At 39.9% G+C, this 19,171-nt stretch overlaps 4 protein-coding genes across 7 annotated transcripts; 3 read left to right on the top strand and 1 right to left on the bottom strand.

Annotated features, from left to right (window-relative positions):
- The first annotated feature begins 88 nt into the window (after window positions 1–88).
- On the top strand, window positions 89–5,984 carry LOC103982277 (glutamyl-tRNA(Gln) amidotransferase subunit C, chloroplastic/mitochondrial). Of its 2 annotated transcripts, XR_671482.3 has the most exons (6): window positions 100–346; window positions 441–481; window positions 924–979; window positions 2,436–2,490; window positions 2,573–2,701; window positions 5,761–5,984. XR_671482.3 is itself a non-coding variant. In XM_009399166.3 (5 exons), exons 1-5 carry the CDS (start codon window positions 137–139, stop codon window positions 2,646–2,648), a joined length of 438 nt encoding a protein of 145 aa, XP_009397441.2. In that variant the 5' UTR covers window positions 89–136; the 3' UTR covers window positions 2,649–2,848. The 2 variants fall into 2 exon arrangements, 1 of the variants encoding a protein (XP_009397441.2); XM_009399166.3 differs by lacking the exon at window positions 5,761–5,984 and having other exon boundaries at window positions 89–346; window positions 2,573–2,848.
- LOC135611277 (uncharacterized) lies at window positions 3,750–7,363 on the top strand. 3 transcript variants are annotated; one of them, XR_010486488.1, is made up of 4 exons: window positions 3,750–4,436; window positions 5,761–5,970; window positions 6,957–7,078; window positions 7,230–7,363. XR_010486488.1 is itself a non-coding variant. In XM_065106876.1 (3 exons), the coding sequence occupies exons 1-2, from the start codon at window positions 3,812–3,814 to the stop codon at window positions 5,958–5,960; spliced, it is 825 nt and encodes a 274-aa protein (XP_064962948.1). In that variant the 5' UTR covers window positions 3,750–3,811; the 3' UTR covers window positions 5,961–5,970; window positions 7,230–7,356. The 3 variants fall into 3 exon arrangements, 2 of the variants coding, with proteins under 2 accessions (XP_064962948.1, XP_064962947.1); XM_065106876.1 differs by lacking the exon at window positions 6,957–7,078 and having other exon boundaries at window positions 7,230–7,356; XM_065106875.1 differs by lacking the exons at window positions 6,957–7,078; window positions 7,230–7,363 and having other exon boundaries at window positions 5,761–6,066.
- A 168-nt stretch (window positions 7,364–7,531) lies between these two features.
- LOC135611276 (glutamate decarboxylase-like) lies at window positions 7,532–11,509 on the top strand. The gene is made up of 7 exons (XM_065106874.1): window positions 7,532–7,665; window positions 7,737–7,941; window positions 9,411–9,611; window positions 9,705–9,919; window positions 10,301–10,554; window positions 10,651–10,703; window positions 10,869–11,509. The coding sequence occupies exons 1-7, from the start codon at window positions 7,580–7,582 to the stop codon at window positions 11,325–11,327; spliced, it is 1,473 nt and encodes a 490-aa protein (XP_064962946.1). The 5' UTR covers window positions 7,532–7,579; the 3' UTR covers window positions 11,328–11,509.
- Window positions 11,510–15,600: 4,091 nt separating this feature from the next.
- Window positions 15,601–18,890, bottom strand: LOC135611275 (actin-like). Its single transcript, XM_065106868.1, has 5 exons — window positions 18,647–18,890; window positions 17,732–17,800; window positions 16,714–17,107; window positions 16,016–16,629; window positions 15,601–15,876 (listed from the first exon to the last, which is right to left on the bottom strand). The coding sequence occupies exons 2-5, from the start codon at window positions 17,789–17,791 to the stop codon at window positions 15,811–15,813; spliced, it is 1,134 nt and encodes a 377-aa protein (XP_064962940.1). The 5' UTR covers window positions 17,792–17,800; window positions 18,647–18,890; the 3' UTR covers window positions 15,601–15,810.
- Between the last annotated feature and the right edge of the window lie 281 nt (window positions 18,891–19,171).

Here is a 19,171-nt window from a genome sequence, read left to right as displayed (position 1 = left end):
GAATCGGGCCATCCCCTAATTAGAACCGGTTCGTTAACTCACCCGGTCTGGCCCAGGCCTGTTGTCAACCCTACCCAGTCAAGGATATCGTTGGTGAGAGGGAACTGATGAGGTCCGTCCGCGAAGGAATCACGAGATGTCGGTCACTTCGGCGCTCGGCTGCGGCGCCGCCTTCCTCCGCCACCTCTCCGCCGGGTCCCGGTCCGGTTCGACGCTGATTCTGCTTCGTGCGGGAGGGGCCAAGCCGCGGCCGTACTCCTCGTCCCTCGCGCGTTGCGCCGCCCCCGAACCCCCTGACGTCTCCCGCCTCGCCGACACCGCTCGCATCTCCCTCACCCCGGAAGAGGTTTGAGCCTCTTCCTTTCCCGCTCCCGTGGTTCGGTATCGGCTTGGTTTTCATCTAAAGCTCCCCTCTTTTTGGTTTCTGCTCTTCGTGGCAGGTGGAACAATTTGCCCCCAAGATCAGACAAGTCATCGACTGGTACGCCCGATCTCCCTCGGACTGTATAACTTTTGGATTTCATGTTATTCTCGAGATGTGTGATATCAGTTTTATGGTTCAATTTGTTATCCTAATGACGGGTGATTCATTTACACATTTCCTATCTGCTTATTACGATTTCAAGATATTGGAATTGCCTTCACAGTTCTACCTAGCTGTACTGTGATCCTTTTCAAATGGATACGTAGCTTTGATTTGTATCTCTTCTTTTCCAAAAGAAAATGACTCTGAGAGTTAGAACTACAATTCTTTCTATTTTAGTGAGGATGTTTTGTTCACAAGATTATTGGTAGTTTCTTGATAGCCAGTCAAGCTATATAGAAGGGCAGCTACTGGAGATGGCTGAACATTTTGCTGTTGTTGTGTGATTTTCTGTGTTGAGCATATCTTGGCATGGTCTTTGATCATTTCTTTTCAATAGGTTTGGACAACTTCAGGCTGTTGATCTGGAAACCATTGAACCGTCACTTCGAGCTGGTACACAACCTTTAATCTTGCGCAATTGCACTTTAAGCTTGGCAATCATAAAACTGTTTCTTAAGGTTTTCTGGTGATTAAAGCATATATTGATAGTTGGATTTATATGCTAATTGTAAAGTTGGATAGTTCTATTGCTGATGTGATTCTGCACCTCTATAAGTACTCTCATGTAAAAAAATAATGAAACCACAAGATCATTTGCCCATGCATCAGGAAAAAATGAATGATATTAGCGATTGCCATAGGCAACCCCTTACTTCATATAAACCACAAGATCCTACTATTATTTCCCACAACCAGCCAATTACCATTACTTCATATAACCGGTAAATCCTATTTCTCGCCTCCTCTTTGATCTTTAGATCGCTCCACTTGATTATCAAATGTCATTTTTTCATCTTTTTGCTTCATCGACGATGAAAGATGCTCCGACAGTTAGGAGGAGAAGAAGAAGAAAAAGAAGGGGAAGAAAGGGGTTGGAAGAGCTTGTTGGAATTAAGTGATAAGTTGAGAGCATTTACGTCCATTTGCATTGGGGTAACTTATAAAATATTAAGAGTTCTTTAACAGGGTTTTAAATAGCAAAAAGAGGTTGTCAATAGAAATATTGATGTTATATCATAATTTACATTGTATTTGAACAAGTTAATGAATTATCAAAATCACACTTTCCTCATGATTTTGATATGGCGATGCTTCAGAGGATGTAGATCAATACCAGATTTAGACCATTAATATGAATCTTGTTGTTGGTTTGAGGATTTCATAGACATACATCAGAAGCCAATTCTCATGATCATATGCATCCAATTTTAAGCACAACTGGAAATACTGAATGCTTCATTGAAGGTTCGGTGTTCGATTGTCAACTCGAGGTTCAGTTTCATGCTCAACATCGTACAAGGCTGTTTAGCATCTGAATTCCTGCATCTTATTTGCAATTGAAGTTCATGCAAACAGGGATAAATCTCATAATATTTCAGAAGGGGAAACAACAATCATGTTTTACCTAGACGACAAGTGATATTCTATATGGTGACTTGCAGTTGGTTTCCAAATATACAATCTTGTGATTAAAATTTTCAAGTCTCCCAACTCAATGGTACCACCAAGCATGATCCGCGAACAAATGCTGTGATTTTTGTACCTTCAGGTAGGCAGAATTTGGTTTACAACTATTACATGAATTCAAAATTTTCAGAAGAAAGCTGTTGAGTAGACAGTTATACTTAAAAAGTGGGGCTACTGAAATGATTGGTTCATGCCCCGACCAGTATTAGAACGAATATATGCAAAAAAAAAAAAAAGAAAGGAATTATCAGTTTCTTATTATTTTGTTTTTACATTATAAGAATGAATATTAAATGCTATAAACGTTTTCTATATCATCTGTGACATGCAGTGGTGATTAATCTATCCACTTTTCTGTTTATTTCTTATTTTTCTTACTCAGATGCTGATGCTAGCACAAGCCAAAGAGAAGATGCTCCAGAAACATTTGGGAACAGGTGAGCAAATTTATGACTTGCCTAGATGTAGATACAATTCTTTGGACTGAGTCACAATTTTTATGTTATGAAACGAATATAGGGAGGCAATTATAGCAGCAGTTCCAAGCTACGACGACCCATATATAAAAGTTCCAAAGGTCTTGAATAAGGAGTAAAGTTTCATTTCCTTGCCTGCTGTTTCAAACAGTAAACAGGTTGGATCTTCAAGGTGCTTATACCTCCACTTGACTGTTAATGGAGCCTTTGGCTGTTTTGTTTATTTAGTTCATCTACCTTGAGAAATTATGCATATTCCTATTGGATCTGGAAAAGATCAATTACAATTACATCAATCTAAGAGAACATATTAAACAAAGTTGCAGCAGTCTTGGATGCAGTCTCACCGGTTAAGCGTGCCAATTTCTCATGGCCCTCAACATGCATGCAGCTCCAATTCTAATTTAGCCTTGGATACAAGGATAGACATGAGGTTGATATCTCATCATCATGTGTTTGATGTATTAGCACCTCGTGATTGACATCTCATCATCACGTGTTCGACACCTTAGTGTCACGTGATTGACTTCTCAAGAGTTGGATCGAATATTATCATATCTCGGATTTGTGACACCATGATTATAGTTAAGTTCGAAAGAGATATCATCTTTCCCATAACTGATATCTATTAAAAGAGTAATAATATTCAAGACTCATTATAAAAGAGTCTTGAATAATTTGATGTCAGGAGTGTTTTTAATGTAGTTTTGTAATGTTTTATACTATTGGAATTAGGTAAAAAAGTGTCAAATCAACTTCAGACATACGAAAGGATCTTAATTAACTTCGAATCAACATTAACATAACAATCTTGATTTATCTCTAATCTTAATCCTAATCCTTAACTTAGTCTTAAATTTAATTTAATCTTAATCTTAACCCTAATACGAGAGTCGTGTACCGTTTCTATACCGGAAAGAATTGATTTGATTTCAATCAAATTTGGATTACGAAATGACTTGATTTCTGATTTATCTTTGCATACGTTTGGTACCCTTAATCTTTAGGGTGTACATGACAAGGCAGTGTAGGAGGGTTAAGCTAATTATATATTATCTCCTATAATTAATTATTTTTATTATTTTAATATTTATATTTTTAAAAATATATTACGATACTTATATTTATAAAAACAAAATATTTAACGTCGTTTCTTTCATACCGTTAAGGCTGTTGACGAAAACGTTACAGTATTTATCGTTAGCACGTTTCCTGTTTCATGTGTGTTGGACCCATGGAGGCGGCATCGGAACCCTCCGCGCATTAGCACCGATCTTGAGGCATGTCCCGCCTATCGACACTCGCAATCGCTCGCCACCGCGAAACCCTCGCCATGGCTCTCCTCTCTGTCCTTTCCTCCGCGCTTCCCTTCCTCCACCCCATCCGAATCCCAGCCTCAAACCTTTCTCCTTGCCGCTTCCACCTTCGACCCCGCCGCTCGCTCCGCCGCCTCTCCTCCTCGCCAGTCCCGCCGCTCCTTCCCTCCCCCGTTGCCTTCTCCGCCTCTGCGCTCCCACTGGGGGAGCTCGTCGAGAGGGACTGGTCCTTCCTCGACGCCGATGCCACCAATAACGAGGAGCAGCGGGCCGATAAGGCCCGCCGGATCATCTCGGCCGCTGACATCAGGGGGACCGGCTCCAGGGTTCTCGCCGCACTTCCGACCCTAAGTTTCGTCGACCGGGTGGTCGAGTCGGCCCCCTGCGAGCTCCTGGTGGCGATCCATGAGTCGCTTTTCGTGCTCGCCATGATCAAGGAGAGCCACGACCGGGTGCGGTGCTGGCAGGGCGGGGTCGACGCCGTGCCCGAGAGGTTCTCGCCCTTTGATGCCGTGTTCATCTGCTATTTCCCTGGGATGGGCGTTTCGATTGATCAGCTGTTGAGCTCGCTTGCTGGGAAGTCCTCTCCAGGTTCGTTTCTTCCTCATATCCTAAAACGCCATCATGAATGAACTAAAATTGGCGTCATTTAGGTAACCATGCAGGTCTTATCAGTTCGTTGTCATTAAAGGTGCCACCTTTGGCTCATATATTTATTGTTTGTTTTTGCTGGAGATTGTGAATCTTGAATGATATCGCCTGATTGACTGACATGACAAAATTGTTTCGATTTCTTAGAACCTCATCCTTTTAACTAGATTGAAGTCTTTCTTTTTCTTTTCCATGTAATCTTGTTGCAGTGGATGAATTATAGAATTGTCACCAGTGCGGCTGCTATTTCGCAAAACTATTTTTGACAATTAGATCACAGACCTGAATGCTCAAAAGTTGGCAACTTCTCTGTTGGTATCAAAGAAATTTCAAAACTTTGCATGGTATATTATGCAATTGCCATAGTAGAGTCCTTTTTAGTTTAGGGGTCCAATGTCTATTACTAGGAGAGTTACCGGGAGTCATTGTGGTCTTTTGGTACCTTTGAGCCTTTGTAAATATGAGTCAGTTCGACACCCATCACTTTCTTCTCTCGCTTGAATGCTATTACTTGAAAGAAGAGGTCTGTTAAAGTGCTGTTCCATATCGAAAGTATCAAAGAAGAGAAATTTGTAAATTTATTTGTTTAACTAATGTTAGCAACAGCCACTGGGGATAGCACATTAACGAGGCCTTCTTACGAGATTTACGACTAGACAAACAGATATAGGAAACCCAGTGATTTTGCAAGATTTAAGTTTCTCCCTTTGAACTTGGAAAGAATGTTAGCTTGTAGGAAGGCTTGGATAAGAGATTGAGCTGGTTGGTATTTCTACATGAATGAGGGAACTAGCAAAGTAATATTCTATACAAAAGCCAACATTTGGTCTGCCAGCATGATTTTCAAGTAGTGGCAGAGGCTTGTCTAATAAAGCCAAGGATAATCAAATGCTAATAAGGTCAACGTATTGGTTTCTGTTTCGGAGACTGGGAACTTTAGAAATCAGCATTGGTGTGGATTCACCTGATGGCTGATAAGTCGAAACATTGTTTTGGAAAACATAGTCCAATTTGTGTTGGCAACAAGATGCATTTATTGCTCATGTTCTTTTTTTTTATTGCTGTGTCAACTTCATAGCTAACCCATGTTGTCACTGATCAAAATCGATCCCACTTACGAGCACCTAGAATTCTATAACTACTGCAGTTTAATCAACCATTCTTCAAACTTCTACCTCTGGACATCCAAATATTTCTTCTGTAATATTTTTGCTGCTACATTTGACAACAATCCCTTCATGTCGACTCAATTTGTATTTTACAGGTGCAAGGGTGGTTCTCAGCTTTGATCAAGGGAGGGAGGTCATAGAGCAAAACCATAGGCAGCAATATCCTGATATGGTGACTAATAACTTGCCTGATAGAACAGAGCTAGGAAGGGTGGCGATGGAACATTCGTTTCATATAACAGAATTTGTTGATGAGCCCACCTTTTACCTTGCTGTCTTGAGATTCCATGACTAAGAAAACTCAGGTTATTCTTTTTGATGGCTTGGCATGTCTCCCATACTTTTAAGAAATGGTCATTGTTTTGTTCAATAGTGGAATCTGTCATCTGGTTTTGAGCACAGCTTTATTTGTAATATGCATTGTGTACTTTTTTTTTTTTGTTTTTTTCATTGTTTTCATTGTTCATCCATTAAAGATTGTGCCTCTAATCTGATGCGTGAAGTTTTCATGCTTTTTCTTTGATTTCTGGTGGGATCGTGGTGGATAAGATAAGTAGGATGTTATACTATGACTAAGAAAACTCAGGTCATTCTGTTTGACGCCTTGGCATGTCTCCCATATTTTTAAGAAGCGGTCATTGTTTTCATTGTTCATCCATCAAAGATTTTGCGTCTAATCTCACGCGTGAAGTTTTCATGATTTTTCTTTGCTCTCTGATGTGATCGTGGTGGATGAGATAAGTAGGATGTTAAACCATGACTAAGAAAACTCAGGTCATTCTTTTTGATGCCTTGGCATGTTTTCATGAATTTTTTTGCTCTCTGATGTGATTGTGGTGGATAAGATAAGTAGGATGTTGTACTATGACTAAGAAAACTCAGGTTATTCTTTTTGATGCCTTGGCATGTCTCCCATATTTTTAAGAAGCGGTCATTGTCAGTTTTATCTGTAAAACCCATCGTGTACCTTTTTCTCATTGTTCATCCATCAATGATTTTGCTCTTTACCTCATGAGCCAAGCTTTCATGCTTTTCTTTGCTCTGTGGTGGGATTGTGGTGGATAAGATGCTTAGGATGTATACTATGATATAATGATTAGTGTTTGTGTTCCATAATTGCCTAGAAGGATTGACTTTTCTAGTTCTTTCCAGTACAGTCTCATAACGTATAAAAATGATCGTTTATAAGGTGCTTTCGGTTTTTTAGTTATTGTGAACTGTCTTGACTAAGGTAATGTGGTTGTTGCAATCTTAAGTTGCTTGTTTTGATTTGATTTCTTTTATTGTGAAGACCTCAGTCAACGTTTCGTCTCCGATATAAGTAATCGTCATCGAGAAAGAGATGACATGATCTGTATCAGGGTTAGTTCCAGTCTTCATCAATCTATGGAAGGAAAGGATGACATGGTTTTGGTAGGACTATTACTGGTTTCCATGATACATAATACTTAGTAAAAGCTATATATAAAAACTATAAATGCTTCAATAAAGAAGACAACATATCAAGTAAAAGCTGTATCAATCATTAGATTTGATCTGATGTTTATTTGCTGCGATGCTATAGGAACCCCGTCGACGGAAGACTGCGTCACCTGCGGTCCTTCGATTGGTTGAATCCCGTGTAAGCTGCGATCTGGACAAAGAGAATCCATACATGATTTGCCACGTCAATAACTCTCAGTCTGCTCAAGAAAAGTCTCTCCGTGAAAGAATGGGAATCGTGTCGTGAAGAATAGTCACCATCTTCTGTCCCACTGAAAGAGCCCATGTCGCTTCCTCTTGGCCTTCCACCATTCTATACGAAAAAGCAAGGCTATCCCCCACTATAATAACACCATCCATGCCAAGGTAAACGCCCACCTCCCTGTCTCTCAGATACCTCCATATCCTCCCGGTTTCAGGCAGGAAACGGCCATGGCGCTCTCGAGGATCGCGTCGGAGACGGACGTGTCGATCCAGCACACCTTCGCCTCCCGCTACGTCCGCGATTCCCTCCCCAGGTCTGCTCTTCTGCTTCTGCTTCTACTCTTGTCGCGTGAGCCACTTGATCGTCGTATCGTGCGGCGTGCAGGTTCCGGATGCCGGCGAACTCGATCCCCAAGGAGGCGGCGTACCAGATCATCAACGACGAGCTGATGCTGGACGGGAACCCGCGGCTGAACCTGGCGTCGTTCGTCACCACCTGGATGGAGCCGGAGTGCGACAAGCTCATCATGGCCGCCGTCAACAAGAACTACGTCGACATGGACGAGTACCCCGTCACCACCGAGCTCCAGGTAAATATCACCCTCATCTTGTTTGACGAAATGCCTTCCCTTGCAAGTAAAATGACCGTTTCGCCGAACGTGTGGACCCCATCCGACAATGATTACTGTGTGGGACGCGGGTTGATGTGACCGTGGATCCGTCTCCGCCGGTGGATCATATTAAATTGAGTTATTTGCTGGGCACCGCTAGTTCGTCGACCAATCCCTGCTTTCCACGCGACGTATAAGCTTGCATCATAGTTGCCGACTAAGGGATATTTAATCGTGGGGACATGTGAAGTCGTACCAATCGACATCGAACCCAATCAACCCGTGACTCGAACCCAGTGGGGACCGCAATAAGACTCGATTTGGCCGCTGGTGAGTCGATGCTATTGGGGTTCAGAGACGACGGTCACAAATGGTTTGGTTTTGGTTTGACGTGTCGCTGGGGCTTCGGTAGCTATACGTTGCGATCGGCTTCAATATAGATGTCGGTGTGAGGACGGCAGTCGTAATCGATCGTTCATATCACCTAATAAATCGATCGTTGACCCGATTTCACATGATCTCGCTAGCTAGGTTAGTCAAATTGAAAGTTATCAGATCGAGTGATTTATTAGGTGATATGAACAAATTGATCATATTATTGACATCCAATTAATGTTATTGTGGCTCGATCAAAATTGGGGAACATCTTATCGATCGGCAGCCACATCCATGGTCCGTTGAGATTCGGGCTTGCACTCGATGGGCCCGTTTTTAAGATTTGTGCCGCGTGATCGTCGGGGTGTGGGCAAGACGCTTCCCCCGGCCTCACCCCTCTCCGGGAAAAGAGGGTTACACGAAGGAAGAAGAACTAATCCCCAGATCAGCCGATGCTTCTCTTCGCATGGCTGAAGCCGACGCGGATGTCGGGAGCCGACTGGCGTTGGCGCGGTCCGCCCTTCCTTATTCCTGCAGGCCGGACTCGAAATCGTTCGCCTGGACATCAGTAGCTCTGGTCTTTTCCCGCCATGCGATGATTGACCTCAAGAGGGTGATCTTGATGTTGGATTTTTGAGCGAGGAGTCTTTAGATCCATCTCAAAGTTTGAGCTTTTAGGGAGAAATATGAATTGGTCAGTCACTCGCTCTTTTCTTTCGTAAAAAATAGATTTGGTTTTGGACTTCACCTGCTACATAGCGAGACACTACTGCGTATTGTGGAAGGATGAAAGAGAAGAAATAGTGATTATTATTTTTAGTTAAATTAACAAAAAAATGAAGACTACAATTCTCAATCATGATATTTGATTAATGTAAAAGAGGTTGTTGTAGTGGATCAAGGAACCAGTGTCAAATACAAATTAGCATATTGCCACCACCTTTAATCCAGAAAATCAAGTGATTTCCATTTAATTCCAGCCAAAATTTTGAGTGATTTGTAGTCATAATCTCCCAGCTAAAGAAAAAAATGAGCTTGACTGCTTTAACATTCATGTTCCTTTGTTGATTCAGAACCGATGTGTGAACATGATTGCCCATCTCTTCAATGCTCCTATCGGTGAGTCAGAGGCTGCGGTGGGAGTTGGAACTGTGGGCTCTTCAGAAGCCATAATGCTTGCTGGGCTAGCCTTCAAGAGGAAATGGCAGAACAAGAGGAAAGCTGAAGGCAAGCCTTGTGACAAACCGAACATTGTCACCGGTGCCAACGTACAAGTAAGCATTTGATGCTGAATTATCTTAGGTATGTCTACCTTCTACCTATTGCATGTTTTCAAGTATTGCGACACAACTCTTTGATCATAATAGGTCTGCTGGGAGAAGTTCGCGAGGTACTTTGAGGTGGAACTTAAGGAAGTGAAGCTGAGGGATGACTACTTTGTCATGGACCCTCACAAAGCAGTTGACATGGTTGATGAGAACACCATTTGTGTTGCCGCAATCCTAGGTTCAACCCTTAATGGAGAATTCGAGGATGTGAAGCTTCTCAATGACCTCCTAACTCAGAAGAACAAGGAAACTGGGTAAGCATATAAATCCACTCATGACCTCCTCAATGGCTATCGTATTTAAACTTCATGAACGAACAATCAATAACCAACCTGATTTATCGAACAAGTTCAGTCTCATTACCAGGCCTACCTCAACAACCATAACTGAAAGTCCGTCACTTTTCACTTCATATCCTGCTAGTGAATTGTTGTCAAGTATACCTTTCAAAAACTATTTTTTATATGATTGAACAACTAGACTGACGACAAACTTTAGAGGCAATTTTGCTTTCTAAATTTTGTGTAGTTACTTTCTTTTGTTCCTTAAGTCAAAATTGCTCCTTTTCCATCCCTTTTTACTATTATCAATAACGTGCCATCATTTGTTTAGACTAAACCATAATTGTATCACAGTTGGGACACACCAATCCATGTTGATGCTGCGAGCGGTGGGTTCATTGCACCATTCTTGTACCCAGACCTGACATGGGACTTCAGACTACCGCTAGTGAAGAGCATTAATGTCAGTGGCCACAAGTATGGTCTTGTGTATGCTGGCATCGGATGGGTCATCTGGCGGAGCAAGGAGGACCTACCTGAAGAACTCATCTTCCACATCAACTACCTTGGCACCGATCAACCTACATTCACTCTCAACTTCTCCAAAGGTAACAAATCAATCCACCAAACACATGGCACAAAAGCTTGTTATCCCCTTACAGTCAATTGTTGTTGGGACGCTATCTATCCTCTATGATTTCCAGGCTCTAGCCAAGTCATTGCACAGTACTACCAACTAATTCGCTTGGGTTATGAGGTAAGAGACCTAGTTAATATAATTTTGTGACTTTCATGATTAATCTTGTGACTGTGTTTAAGGTCTTGTTTTTCTGGCAGACTTTTGAATTCTTCTGCTGAAAATTTGACTCCCTTATATGCTCTCTCATGCATAATACCACATAGCATCGGACTATTGATGCAGGGGTACAAGAACATAATTGAGAACTGTCAGGAGAATGCTTTGGTGCTGAAGAATGGCCTTGAGAAGACTGGGCGGTTCAACATAGTCTCTAAGGACAATGGTGTACCCCTTGTGGCGTTCTCGCTCAAGGACCGAAGTCGACATGATGAGTTTGAGGTGTCAGATTTCTTACGCAGGTATGGGTGGATTGTGCCGGCGTACACCATGCCGCCTGATGCACAGCACGTGACCGTTCTCCGCGTCGTCATCCGGGAGGACTTCAGCCGGACATTGGCAGAGCGTCTCGTTCACGACATCGAGAGGGTGTTGCATGAGCTTGATGCGCTCCCACCAAAGAATGGCAATGGCGAGGAGGCCAAGCATGCCAGAGAGATGAAGATACAACGCTCTGTGACTGAAGCTTTGAAGAAGATGGTCTTGGCCAGTAAGGCCAAAGGCAAGACCACTGGAGTTTGTTAATTAGCAGCTACTGCCAAGTGACGAGTATTTAAGGTTTCATTAGAAAAAGAGGCTCCTTTTCTCCAGCTTTTTCTCTTGCTTGCATCGTTTGAGATCCTCCTCTGTTGTACTGTAAGCAACTCTCTTAAGCTTGTTCCTATGTTGGAATAAAATTTGCAAGACCGACTTGGGTCATCGTTAAAGATTTGTGTTTGTATGTTGTTGGTGATAAGAAATGGATGAAAGTGGTTAAGGTTTATATTCATAACATCTGACATTGTTGTCCTAATGCAACTCCACCTTTTTTTTTTCCTCTGTACTTAGGATCGACATGGTTGTACATCGTTGGTAGTAAGCGATTGAGAAATATTCCAATGAATTACATCCTCGTGTAATTCATATTTTTTCTAATATTTTTTTTTCATGTGTGATTCTATTAGGTTTGGAAGCTATTGTTTAATATCAAAAGATCACCAGCAATTTAAATATGCATTCGAGCATTCGCCTAGGTACTCAGGTGAGATGAGGCGAGGCTAATGCGCCTTAAGAGATGATCAGGTAATGTGCTTCAATAAAGTGTTGCCTAGGCGCTTCCCTGAACCCAGGTCTCAAGCATCTCATGCAAACGCCTAATTTAAATGAAGTAACTGAACCAGACTTTTAAGTCTGGTTCAATTGAACTAACTAGCTACTTCTTTTACTTACTCGTAAAAGAAGTAGTGCTTGAGACTAGTGCAACCCCAGCCATCAACCCTAGTGCAACTTCTGCCTTCGTCGCCAATGCTTCCTCATAAGATCAAGGCTTCCTATGTCGTTGAAGGATGGGTCCGATGGCCTAGCCTTCGTACCTAGTAGTTTCTATCGTCGTTGCTTCTATGTGTAGTTCCTTCCACCATTGAGGGAGAGGACTGTAGCTTCCTCCACCACCAATAAACATGTCTAAAGTTTCCTCCTCTCATGACATTACCGTTCGTAGGTTCCTCATTATTGTCTGCAGCTTCCTTCACTGTCATGGTTGTATTCGTAGCTTCCTCTATCGTTGCTATTGTCGTCTGTAGTTTCCTCCTTCATCGCTATCATCGTCTAAAGTTTCTCTACCATTGCTGCCCTCTCCTTCCTCACTTTCCATCGTCGATAATACTTTTCTCTCATTCTAACTATTATTAACAGTAAATAATATATTGTTAATAGTTGATTGTTAACTACTGTACAAAGCAATCTTTATTTAGATTGATAATATACTATTTAGATTTTAACATTGTTAATCTTATTTATTTGAAATTATTATTAGAGTTTTAAGATTAGTAATAAGTATATAAAATAATTCAGAAGTTTTTTTAAAAAATTTAAGAAATGATCTAACTTGGAATATAATTATCTAAACGATAAGAAATATCCTAATGTAGTTGCTTGCATCTTTTGTAATAAGATTATTATATGTGATATTTTCATGCAAAACAACATCTAATAGAAAATTTCAAGAATGTATCAACTTACAACAAGTGTCTACTTGATGTATAAGATGAGTTATTGACTTATATACCGGAAAAAAAGATACAAAAAAACGAATCTTATGAAATTTTATCAGAATATAATATTGAATATATTAGAGATGATGATGAAGAAGATTATTTTGAAAGTGTCAATCCAAGTGAGAAAAGAGTATCTGACAGAAAAGAAAATGAAGCCATGTTTATTGATAAGAGTAAAAAAGGATCGATAGACTTATATATGTATCAAAGATTATAGAAGCAACAAGGGTAAGCAAAAACTAAATTAAGACAAATAAATATAAGTGATGTTTGTGATAAGAAAATAAGGGGAAGAGCAATTCAACACATTACTCGCTTCTTCTATCTTTTCCCTTAGTACTTATCATTTAAACAGTTTTAAGAGGATGATTAAAGCTATTGAGAGATATGATAAGAGATTAAAACCTCTAAGTTATTATGAGATATGAGTATTATTATTGAAAAATGAGTTGGATTATATAAATAAATTACTAAATAGCTACAAAGAATTATGTGTAAAATATGGTTACTCAAAAGTTTAGACCGATAAGAAACATAAGAGTATAATTAATTTTATGATCAATTATTTTTTAAAAATCATATTTATGAAGTCAATAGATAGAATATTTTTATAAAATATAGAGAAAAGATATATTATTTGCTTGGCAAGTTTATGGAAGAAATTGACAAACAAAACATCATTCAAGTTACAACCGACAATGAAAGCAACTATGTATTAATCAGTATCTTTTAAAATTTTTAATCTTTTAATTATTTTATCTTCAATTTAAATGGAATAACTATGTAACTCCCAAGTCTTATTAATTTTTTTTTTTATCTTAAGTAAATTATATTGATTTAATGTTGGAATATATTGAAAATATTTTTAAAGTCTTCAAGACTTTAAAAAGATAATTTTTATTGTTGGATTTTTTTATAATCATAGTAGAACTTTGAATATGATAAGAGAATTTATAGAAAACGGAGAATTTGTGAGATATGATATCACTTGATTTGCTACATCCTTCGTAATATTAAAGTGTGTATTATCAAAAACATAATATGAGAAATATATTTATCTCAAAAAAACTAAAGGCAAGAGTGCTAGTGATATCATTTTAATATCAGTTCTTTTCGAATCTTATCATTTATATATTAAAGATAATAAGCCGAGTCTTTTGATAGATAATAAAAGAAAGCTCATAATAAAATATATTTATAAGGCTATGGATAGAGAAAAGAAACGATTCAAAAGTCTCTTAATAGAAATAAATAAAAGTATAATAAAATATTTACAAACAAAAGATAGAATTGTCAACTTCATCATCCATGCAGCACGATATTATTTGAACCTAGAATTTCTTATAAGCACATCTCTAAGGAGTTTGATATAAAAGTTATAAATAGATTATATCAGTACATTATAAGATTAGTTCCAAGCCTTCGGGTATAAGATAAGATCATACATATATTATCTTTATATAAGAATGTCGATGGTCTTTTTTTTAATTCCAATGGTAGTTTGATTTAGGATAACTATATCCCTAAGTATTAATAAACTAATATAATTAATTCTATGTATATTATGTTATTACTAATAATATAATAAATTTTATAGTTGAATGATGAAGTCTATTTGAAAATTCTACCCCGAACTTACAATAATTGAGTATAAAAATTCTTAGTTTGACATATAGTGTTATTGGTTGTGAACGAAACCGGAGTGTCTTTTCGCATATAAGGATTATAAAATATTTTTATTTTGATTAATCTATTTATTTTTAATATATATTAATATATTTTTAAATTATATGATATGATAGATTGAAGAGAAGCAATTAGAGCATCAACGATTACATAATATTGTTTATATAAAGTATATCAAATATTGAAGGTTTGTTATGATATATAAAATAATATTGATCCAATCTCATTACAAGACAATAATGATTCAAATGAGTAGTTGATAAGAGAAATGGGTGTGAACTTACAAAATATCAAAGATAAGCTTATATTTGAATATGACAGTTTGACATTAGGAGATATGATAAGAACCTTACGTGTTCGAAGAATTATAGACATTATGTATAAGGCAAATAACAAAGATTAAAAATTATCACATAAGCCTCAAACTCATTTCCTGTTATTGTCGAAGAGGAAAAAAATATATTTTGATAAAGATGGACGAGAGGAAAAGAAAGATGATGATATTGATTACGATGATAATTAAATTTGATGTAAAAACTTTATTATTTTTTAGTCTTTTAATATTTTTGTTATTAAAAGATGAATATTATAACTTAATACTTTAGATCTTTTGAATTTAATGTCATATTTTAAGTTATATAATCATATTTATTAATTATATTATATATTTTAGAATGTTGGAGAATTTTGGGATGTCGATGTCTAATATTTTTAAATCACTTAAAATCACAAGCTATTTTGATCACCATAGCATAATTCTTGGATTCTGATTCTCAAGTGGTATTGCGTCAAGAATTATTTCTTAATATCTACCTTTGCGTCGAGTGCAGAAGTTAATCAATTCAGGCTCATCGAGCGTAGAAGTGAATCAGCAAATAGATTCAGATGTGTGTGCCTCTTTGCTGATCCAAGAAGAATCATGAAACACAAACAAGCACCAATAATCACAACCATCGGCATGAGAAAAAGCATTTACTCCTCTGGAAATCTCAGAAACATGGTGAGAAGGACCGAGTCTACCATGTGTTCAATATCGGAACAGAAGCCTCACGACACAGCTCAAGAAGAGACCAAGATTGACAATGGAAAGAAGAGCTTATGATCATGTTCTTTCTGGTTTAATCAAAGCCTCGTGTATAACAAGCACACAACAAAATAGACCCTTCTCTTCTCCACAAGCAGGTGTGCCCCATATATCATCATCAGCCACTGGGCAACAACAACGTAACTCCTTCCAATGGATTTTGGCTGACTTGATCTGGTTTACGCTGAAAAGAAGCAAACATTTAGAAGCATTTCCTGTGCACGATCGATGGGCCGGACTCATCGTACTCCGCCTTCGCGATCCACATCTGCAACCAAGATTAAACACGAATCAGCAACCCTATCACCAAAGGCGAAACATGATCTGATGTATATTGTTAACACTTCCCCTCACTTATGGAGGGTAAATTAGTTGAACCACGGATGAGACATGGTCCAACACTTTACCTGTTGGAATGTGCTGAGCGATGCCAAGATGGAGCCTCCAATCCAGACGCTGTACTTCCTCTCTGGTGGAGCCACCACCTTGATCTTCATGCTGCTCGGTGCCAATGCCGTGATCTCCTTGCTCATCCTGTCGGCAATTCCGGTGAACATGGTGGATCCTCCACTGAGGACGATGTTCCCATACAGATCCTTCCTGATGTCCACATCGCACTTCATGATGGAGTTGTAGGTTGTCTCGTGAATGCCTGCAGCTTCCATCCCGATCATCGATGGCTGGAAGAGCACCTCCGGGCAGCGGAACCGCTCCGCGCCGATGGTGATCACCTGCCCATCGGGGAGCTCGTAGGACTTCTCCACCGACGAGCTGGTCTTAGCAGTCTCCAGCTCTTGCTCATAGTCGAGAGCGATGTACGACAGCTTTTCCTTCATGTCTCTCACGATCTCACGCTCCGCAGTGGTGGTGAAGGAGTAGCCACGCTCGGTCAAAATCTTCATGAGGTTATCGGTCAGGTCACGTCCGGCCAAGTCCAAGCGCAGGATTGCATGTGGGAGGGCGTAGCCTTCGTAGATTGGGACTGTGTGGCTGACACCATCCCCTGAGTCCAGCACAATACCTGCACAAGAGTTCGAGTGCGAGAATCATCAACATGCATGTTCATTGCATAGATGTTGTTGATGAGGTAAGATCTGATACATACCAGTTGTGCGACCACTAGCATAAAGTGAGAGAACAGCTTGAATGGCGACGTACATAGCAGGGGCATTGAAGGTTTCAAACATGATCTGGGTCATCTTCTCACGGTTAGCTTTCGGGTTGAGAGGGGCCTCGGTGAGGAGGATGGGGTGCTCTTCAGGGGCCACCCGGAGCTCATTGTAGAAGGTGTGGTGCCATATCTTCTCCATGTCATCCCAGTTGTTCACTATGCCATGCTCGATGGGATACTTCAGAGTCAGAATGCCTCGCTTGGATTGAGCTTCGTCCCCGACATATGCATCTTTCTGACCCATGCCCACCATGACACCAGTGTGGCGCGGGCGGCCTACGATGCTGGGGAAAACAGCTCTTGGAGCATCATCACCGGCAAATCCAGCCTAGAAAGAGAGGAAAAAGATAAGTTGGTAAAGTGAGATAATAAAGGAAAAAGATAAGACGGTAAAGTGAGAGAGATAGTTCTGACTTCCAATTAATTCCATTACAAAAGGAACAATAAGCCGTGATACAACTACATGTATTTTTTCCTGTAATAAAGTACCGTACAGAGTATTACTTCCAAGTAATTTCATTCTCTGTTGGATTATGAGCATTGACAGATTGGAGAGTGTGATAGCAGATGTAGTTGTACCATAACCATCCCAAGCAATTCTATCAAAATAATAAACATAAGTCGATAATGTGCCAACTGTCTGAGGTCAACTATATGCATTTTTCCCTAAAAAGCAATACTTTGAAGTAATTACATTGCCAGTTACAAAGATGGATTCTAAGCATTGATATACTACAGAAAGTGATGCATATAAAGTTGTACAATACCCATCCCAGGTAATTCTACCACAGTAATAGCAATAAGTTGTACTGTCCCAACCATTTAGGGTCAACTACATGTTTTTTTTCCTGCAAATAAGTTCTGTACAAAGCAATAGCAGTTTCATTTCTATCAACAAAGTTGGATCATAAGCACCAATAGACTGCAGAATATGATGTAGATGTAGTTGTACCTTGACCATTCCAGTCCCATTGTCACACACCAGAGGTTGAACATCCTCACCTTCTGCCATTGCTTATATCTGCCAAAGGAGTTGCTGTGTTAATCACTGATGCGGAGAAATGATAACAAATTGCGTTCATAGTTATCGATTGATGCTAAAACAATATCAAAGTAATATCATGGAACAGAACAACTTCAACAAATGTTTTCATACTTTTGTTGAGCCAGATCATCTGATCAAGCTCAACCTACTTGTACTGTTCACTCGGTTACTTCAGCTTATGATTTGCATAGGTACAATGAGTTCCAAGATGAGCCTATTACCTTCATGTGCTTTGGTCGGACCCCAACTTGGACCATCCAATATTATAAAAATAAAAAATAAAAATTGAATATCAATTGGTGCCGATTTGCATGATCCAATGTGTAAATGTCAATCGAAAAACACCAATTCAATCAATAGTTGAATCTTCTCATCGAAGAATATTGATATTGAACTTCCTTTAGACCCTAGTCCTCGAAAAGCAAATGCAAAAGTTATAGTCACCAGGGCAAAACCTAGAATCGAATGGCTTACATGCACAAATTTATGCAGCAGATCTTGTGCCAAACGAATCTTAAAAACACACAAACCCTAAGCTACAAGTGGCTTATAGTTAAGCTTCGTCTCTGCTGAATGCTCAGCAAACCAGAAAACCATAAGCATCCACTATCGAGTGACATCATTGAATATGCAGAACGCAAAGCAGAGGAAGGAACGCAAACAGCACAATACAAAGTATGTAAACACAAATCATATTAACTTCAAGAAGATAAAGAAACATGCAGATGTCACATTCTGTGCAACCTGTTTACAGATGAGATGTGAATACGAGTTACAGAAACATCTCAAGAAGAAGAAGAAGAAGAAGGATGAGATTATTACCAGAACGAGACAAGGATCCTTCCAACGGGGTGAATAGAGGAGGAGAAGATGGAGAGGAAGAAGAAGGGCCGAACGATCGACGAACGATGGTTCGAGCCCTTCCCTCGTTCCCACTTACCCTCTGCCTCACTCGCTTCGGTTACTTCTTCCGGATTTATACGGGCGGGCGGAGGGCGATGCGGGGAGCGGAGGAGGCGGAGGGCCGCTTCGTGCGCCGCTCCCACTGGCAGCGAATGGCCGCCCGGTTATCGCTGCCCGGCCTTTCATGGGATGGCAATATATTGTCGGGTCGGATCCTTACCATTTCGAACGGTTTTGAAACCGACGGATTCAGATATTGCATCCAAAAACCGATTGCCTCAGATTGCTGTTACAAGGCTAATCGTGTTCTATGTCGTGACGAAATGCTTCGTCCGCGAGTTCACAGAGTGATCGTGTTCGATAAACGACGACCTCTTATTCTGAGGACAAACCCTTCAAATTCTGCAGTCCTGTTCGTACCAACGGTGACCGGAATCCAGAAGA

Source organism: Musa acuminata, chromosome BXJ2-4 (genome assembly GCF_036884655.1).
Source record: "Musa acuminata AAA Group cultivar baxijiao chromosome BXJ2-4, Cavendish_Baxijiao_AAA, whole genome shotgun sequence".
In the NCBI taxonomy this organism is placed as follows: domain Eukaryota; kingdom Viridiplantae; phylum Streptophyta; class Magnoliopsida; order Zingiberales; family Musaceae; genus Musa; species Musa acuminata.
This window is presented reverse-complemented; position numbering and strand designations above follow the sequence as displayed.